Source organism: Populus trichocarpa, chromosome 14 (assembly GCF_000002775.5).
Source record: "Populus trichocarpa isolate Nisqually-1 chromosome 14, P.trichocarpa_v4.1, whole genome shotgun sequence".
NCBI lineage: Eukaryota > Viridiplantae > Streptophyta > Magnoliopsida > Malpighiales > Salicaceae > Populus > Populus trichocarpa.
Genome location: NC_037298.2, coordinates 10,911,909 through 10,918,656, shown reverse-complemented (window position 1 = coordinate 10,918,656; position 6,748 = coordinate 10,911,909). Strand labels below are relative to the sequence as shown.

Sequence of the window (6,748 nt, the reverse complement as noted above, 5' to 3'; positions counted from 1 at the left end):
GGGATTCGGTCTATTGGAGGAAGACGTGGTCAACCCGGTGGATCAATGGCCGGTTCGAACCGATCCATTCCAAGTGATCAATTGTTGACTAAGGCAACCCTTTTTCACAGGAGCGAGAGGCGCCGGGCCAATAGGGGCGGTGAATTCCTGGAACGCGTCAATCTCCTCTTCTAAACTCTGAAGTCCCACGCCTTTGACGAAACCCTAAGAGAAAAATATAAGATAAAAATAAAAATAAAAAACTCCAAATCGAAAAAAAAAACAGAGAGAGAGAGAGACTTTGCTTCCACTGGTCCCACTTTCTAGTCACGTGGGTCCCGCTTTCAGATGGTCCCACTGACACTTGTCTCTCTGACCAAAGCCATGACTTCACCGCTCGAGGGGAGGTTATTATCTGGTGTGGGCAAATCTCATATGACCCTACCCTTTCCTCTTATCACCACCAAAACATGTGACAATCATAAATAACAACAGATTTTTCTTTTCTTTTCTTTTCTTTTTTCTTTTTTCTTTTTGAGATACATGGTATTTATACATAGTAAATAAAGTCCTTGCACCTAGAATAAAACTTGCGATATAGAAGTTATTTCTTGCGGTCCATGATCATTAATATTAATTAATATTAGTGAAATTAAATACTACATATAAAACATACATATAAAATATATCTTTTGATCTTATTTACTTTACCAACTTATAATGTGTTCGGAAGTGTAGTTGCGGTTGCTTTTCAACATGTTTTTATTTAGAAATGTATTAAAATAATGTTTTTTTTAAATTATTTTTCACATTAGTGAAACAAAATAATCTAAAAACATAAAAAAAAATTAATTTGAAGTAAAGTAAAAAATAAAAAAATTTCAAATTTTTTTAAAAACACTTTTAAAATTCAAAAACAAAAATAACTTCATACTCTTTTATTACCATTCTTTTTTTTCTTTCTTTCAAATTTAGTATTCTTCCTTTATTATTTTCCTGGTTATTCCACAACTTGATTGCAATATTACAAACAAAATATATAAGAGTTTCATATAAATCATAAATTCGATAAGATAAGATTTATAAATATTAAATTATGATTAAAAGCTACAAAGAATGATGGTGCATGCATATCAATTCGTATGAAGATTTAACACAGATGGATTTTATACTTGCCAAGATCCAAATCTAAAAGGCAAACATTTAACACAAGAACCACACACTTAACTGCTACTGAACACTTGTATTCGGTCTTCTTCTAAAGTCTCTAACTCCCCCCTTTTATTGCCGAGTCCATTGCAGCGTTTAGAGACTTACACACCCTCCTCTTTCTCTCCAGGGCATTCTCTCTCTTGATTTATGGCCAAAGGAAGGGGTGTGCTCTCCATTGATTCAGATCTAATAAGCACTACTAGTGCCTTCTTTCTACACAAACCAACTGTGCTCAATTCTTTCCCTGATCAAGAGAACATCGTGAATCCCAAGTGGAAACAACTTGCTACTACTGGTAGACAAACCATGGATGCCACATCTGCTAGGTCTCCTCCTACTACTATCCAATTCCCTGTCAAACTTATAAACACCAATGACGCCCGTGATGATGATGATGATGAAGATGATGATGATGATGATTCTTCTTTCCCATCTGATAATAGACGACGGACGGTCATCGACGAGATGGACTTTTTTGCTCGCAAGAAACATGATGATGGTTATCCCATCACCAACAATAGCACTGATGATTTGAAAGACTCTGGAAGTCCTACTGGATTGGAGCTAAACGTCAACGTACGTGACTTGTACCAGAGTTTATGTCTTTAACGTTTTCTCTTTTTGCCCCCTCTAACTGCATTTATCTTGGGTTATACAGACAGGTTTGAATCTTCTTACTACTAATACTAGCAGTGACCAGTCGATGGTGGATGATGGGATATCGTCGAACATGGAAGATAAAAGAGCTAAGAGTGAGGTAAGCCAACCCCATTAAATGATGTAAAAAATGAAACTTTATACATGAAAAGCTTTGAATTTTCTTTTTTGGGTGTATTTCTGGTGTTGAATGTTACTGTGTTGTTGATATTTGCAGCTAGCAGTTCTCCAAGCTGAGGTAGAACGAATGAAAGTGGAGAATCTACGGTTGAAAGACATGTTAAATCAGGTTACTAGCAATTACAATGCATTGCAGATGCATTTAGTAACACTTACGCAGGACCAAAAGTCTCATCACAAGAATGAAAAACTTGATGGCAAAAATAAAAATAATGGGATGGTTCCAAGGCAGTTTATGGATCTTGGTCTAGTTGCTGCTGCTGCTGCTGGTGACACCGATGACCTTTCTCTATCTACATCAGAAGGAGGAAGGAGCCGTGATCGATCGAGATCACCTGGAAATAATGTAGAGAATAATAATGAAGATGGGGCACTAGTGTTTGATCAAGATAAGAAGGGGTTTGCTAGGGGAGCTGATCATAGAGAGGATAGCCCAGGTCAAGGCTGGGCCTCTAATAAGGTTGCTAGACTTAACTCGGCGAAAACTATTGATCAAACGGAGGCTACAATAAGGAAGGCCCGTGTGTCTGTTCGAGCTAGATCTGAGGATGCCATGGTACAGCCGATTTGATTCAATTAGTTGCAATATTGGTTGAATTTTGATTAGATTTTTTTTAATTCAATGGAAACTTGTGGTTTGTTTAGATATCGGATGGATGTCAATGGCGGAAGTATGGACAGAAGCTGGCAAAAGGAAATCCATGTCCTCGAGCTTATTATCGGTGCACCATGGCCGCTGGTTGCCCAGTTCGAAAACAGGCATGTTTCCTGTTTTTTTCCTTAATTATATTCGGTATAATGTTGTGTTTTTATTTTTCAGAGGATTTCTGTTGCATATATAGAAGCTAGAAGAGTTTGATTAGGCAATTTTGGAAAAGCACTGCCACTAAATTACAAAAGTAGTTGTTTTGATCGAAGACTTTGATCAGATTATTGAATCTTGATTCTCATATCACTCAGTCATTTTCCTTTTCCTGGTATATGTTAATCTGAACTGGGACGCGCTTGAACAGGTACAAAGATGTGCAGAAGATCGAACCATCCTCATAACTACATACGAGGGCAATCACAACCACCCTTTGCCTCCGGCCGCTATGGCAATGGCATCAACCACATCATCAGCCGCAAGAATGTTGTTGTCAGGCTCCATGTCAAGTGCTGATGGACTATTGAACTCAAATTTCCTTACCAGAACTCTTCTCCCATGCTCCTCTAATCTTGCTACTATATCAGCTTCAGCCCCATTCCCTACAGTGACATTGGACCTAACCCAAAATCCCAACCCTCTACAGCTCCCAAAGCAACCAACTCAATTTCAATTTCCATTTCCAAACGCACCTCAAGATCCTGCCAATGCTTCAGCTACTGCATTGCTGCCTCAGATTTTTGGACAAGCACTTTACAATCAATCAAAGTTCTCCGGCCTACAAATGTCTCAACACATGGAACCTAATCGATTGGGCCAACAATCACAACCTGCATCCCAGCAAAATCCATTGGCTGACAGTTTGGCCGCAGCAACTGCTGCCATTGCTGCTGATCCTAACTTCACAGCAGCGCTAGCAGCAGCAATTACCTCAATAATTGGTGGTGCTCACCAAAACAACGTTAATAGTACTAATAACGCTCAGACAACAACCAGCAACAGCAACGGCAACATAACTATCAGCAACAGCAATAGCAATGGGCACAATAAAACTAGCAATTCAAGTTTTCCTGGCAATTAAAATAAAGTCTTCTTCTTCCTTCTTCTTCTTCTCTTTTCCATTTAAGTTTCTTCACCGGACAAACACATTCAATTTTTTCATATTATCGTGCACAGGCTTTGGTATTCTTTCTTATTTGAATAATAATTTGTTTCAAACATTTTCCAATTGTATGTCAATACAAAGTAAGGAGAGAGAGAGAAAAGATATTATTCAAATAATATTAAATTATCTTCATATGGTTCCCGAAACAAAAGGAGCTGGTTTTGCTTCAATCTCTGGACTCTACTAGTCAAAGTGAAGCCAAACCCAGAAAGAGAGGAGATAAGGTTAGGTGTTCATTCTTTCTTGAAGTTACCTGTCCAGATATGGCAGTCACGAAAGGGCAAAGAAAAGCGTCTCGTAGTGGTTGATAAAGGATCTGCTTGACACGAAAAGGCAGGGAATAGAGAGGGACTTCTCCTTGTCACACATGAACTTACTAATCGTCTCTTCGCCATTTTAGCCCCACTTGACAAGGAGTTTGAAAGTGTGGTGGCTTCTAAAAGGTATATTTTATTTAAAAATATATATTAAATTAATATTTTTTTAATAATCTTACTCAGTTAATATGAAGAATAAAAATATCTAAAAAAAATATCTTAATATTATTAAAATATCAATCGTAGTACCAAGAACACACGTGATGGCAAAACAAGCAGGAGGGTGGATTGATAGACTTTCTAGCAACTACGTTCATCCACGTCCAATCAATCATCAAATTTCAAAGATTCTTAGTTTGTATTTCGGTGAAATGTCAGCGTGCTTTGATAGTCGAGGCTAGTTCGAATATTTCTGAGAAACACAGTTAATATCGTGTTTTTAAAAAATAGTTTTTTTAAAAATAGTTTTTTTAAAAATAGTTTTAATAGGATAATATTAAAAAATAAAAAATATTATTTTAATATATATTTAAACAAAAAAATAATGTAAAAAATAATATCACCGTTCTCTCAAACCCCTTCATGATTGCCTTAGCTGCCATTTATGACAACTGTCCATGCATGCATGTGATGACATAAAAGCCCATTTAGATTTTAGACATCCGTGTAGCTATACTAAAAAAACAATTATTTTAAATTAAAATTTAATATTTTTTATGGTTTTAATATTAAAAATAAAAGGAATTATTTTAATATATTTATATCAAACGAGTATATACAATGTTAAGCTCAACATTTATTTATTCTTATGGACAGGTAATCAACAGTAACTCCCATCAGATTTGCCATGCTATAAACTGTCATTTGTTATTAATATCAGCTTTATTCATGTATACATAATTATAATTATGCGGCTGAGCCTGCTTGTGTGCGGTGTGCCTTGCAAATAACCTATATTTGGGCCACTAAAAGGCCCATTATTTTCATTTGGTACTTTCAAGTTACAATCAAAAGCGGACCCGTAGTAAAGATAGTTTAATATTATAATAATTATTATTTTTTAAAATATTTTTATTTAAAAATATATTATAATAATATTTTTTATATTTTAAAATTTATTTTTAATATCAGCACGTCAAAAAAATTTAAAAACTTAAAAAAATTAATTTTTTTAAAAAATATTTTTGAAACGTAAAAACAAATAAAAAAATATACATTAAAAATTCAATTTTTAAAATTTGGTTTTGGAGTGTGTGTATGTGCGCGCGCGCGCGGGGGGGTTTTAATATGATTTTTAAAACTTGATTTTTTTAAAACTTTTAACTCACAAAAAAGTTATAAATATGCTTGGTTTTAAAAAAAAATGATTTAAATAAAATATTAAAATTGGGTCAAGATTTTACTTTAATAAAATGTTAAGATTTTTAATTTTTAACTTATGAATTCTAACATATACAACTTCCATTCCTTCAAATAATTATTTGAAATTATTTTTACCGAACAACCTCAAACAAGGTTGTTAAAATCGCGATTTTGACACGGCACGGAAAATGCAAAACAAACTCGGATCGTAAAAACGGATCGTAAAATCATAAAATCATAAGGAATTTTAAAATACATAAAAAAATTCATGCTTCAAATAAAAATTCATAGAACCTTAAAATACATGCTTCAAATAAAAATTCATACATAATTTAAATAACTTTTCATTAACTAATGATTAACAAACTTAAAACAAACAATCTGCTGGTGTGTCATGTAAACTAAAACCAGCTTCATTGCCTTCATCTTCCTCATTATTCCTCAGACATTCATCAATATAATTAGCATCAAGAAGATTATTAGTGTCACTACTAGTACCAACAGTCCATCTTCTATATTACTATCCAATCAGAAAACCTAAAATAATTTATTTTAATACACACTATAATAAAATAACAGGCAACAATCTATTTTCTATTCAAACTGAAAATAGAAGTACTAGAATCAGCTCACTAACATTGAGAATTTGAGAGATAAGTCAGCAAAGGCAGCTATAAACACACACACACGGTAAACTTTGAATGCAAAATCAATAATATTAGAGTTACAAAGATAAACACACACACACGGTAAACCATCATCACAAGTTACAACTCAATTAACAATATTAGAGTTACAAAGATAAACACACACACAAGCATAAAAACAGTCACACTCATGACATGTTACAACTTACGATCCAAATCCATTCATCACAAGTTACAACACTCTAAATTACAATAAATCCAAATCCATTCATCACACTCATGACTCATTTATATAAACACACACACAGTTAAATTTGAATCTAAAATTCGTAGGCAAAATCTCAAAGATAAACAGAGTCACAGAAACTTTGAATCAAAATCTCAATCTTTAACATCATTAGAGTAAACTGTAAAGATTAAAGCACCTAAAGGTCCTAAACAATAGTCACACAGATTAAAAACAGGGTAAGAAACGGACAGGGTAAGAAACTAAGAATCTTACCTTTGTTCTAAGCAGTGAGCACTGAGCAGATCAATATTGCAGTCATATTTGGAGCCTGCGAATCCAATCAAACTAATATTA

The 6,748-nt window shown here is 34.2% G+C and overlaps 1 protein-coding gene across 1 annotated transcript; it reads left to right on the top strand.

Annotated features, from left to right (window-relative positions):
- Positions 1–1,136: 1,136 nt before the first annotated feature.
- Positions 1,137–3,902, top strand: LOC7462063 (probable WRKY transcription factor 31). The gene is made up of 5 exons (XM_002321098.4): positions 1,137–1,767; positions 1,850–1,948; positions 2,066–2,584; positions 2,674–2,787; positions 3,042–3,902. The coding sequence occupies exons 1-5, from the start codon at positions 1,339–1,341 to the stop codon at positions 3,753–3,755; spliced, it is 1,875 nt and encodes a 624-aa protein (XP_002321134.3). The 5' UTR covers positions 1,137–1,338; the 3' UTR covers positions 3,756–3,902.
- Positions 3,903–6,748: the final 2,846 nt, after the last annotated feature.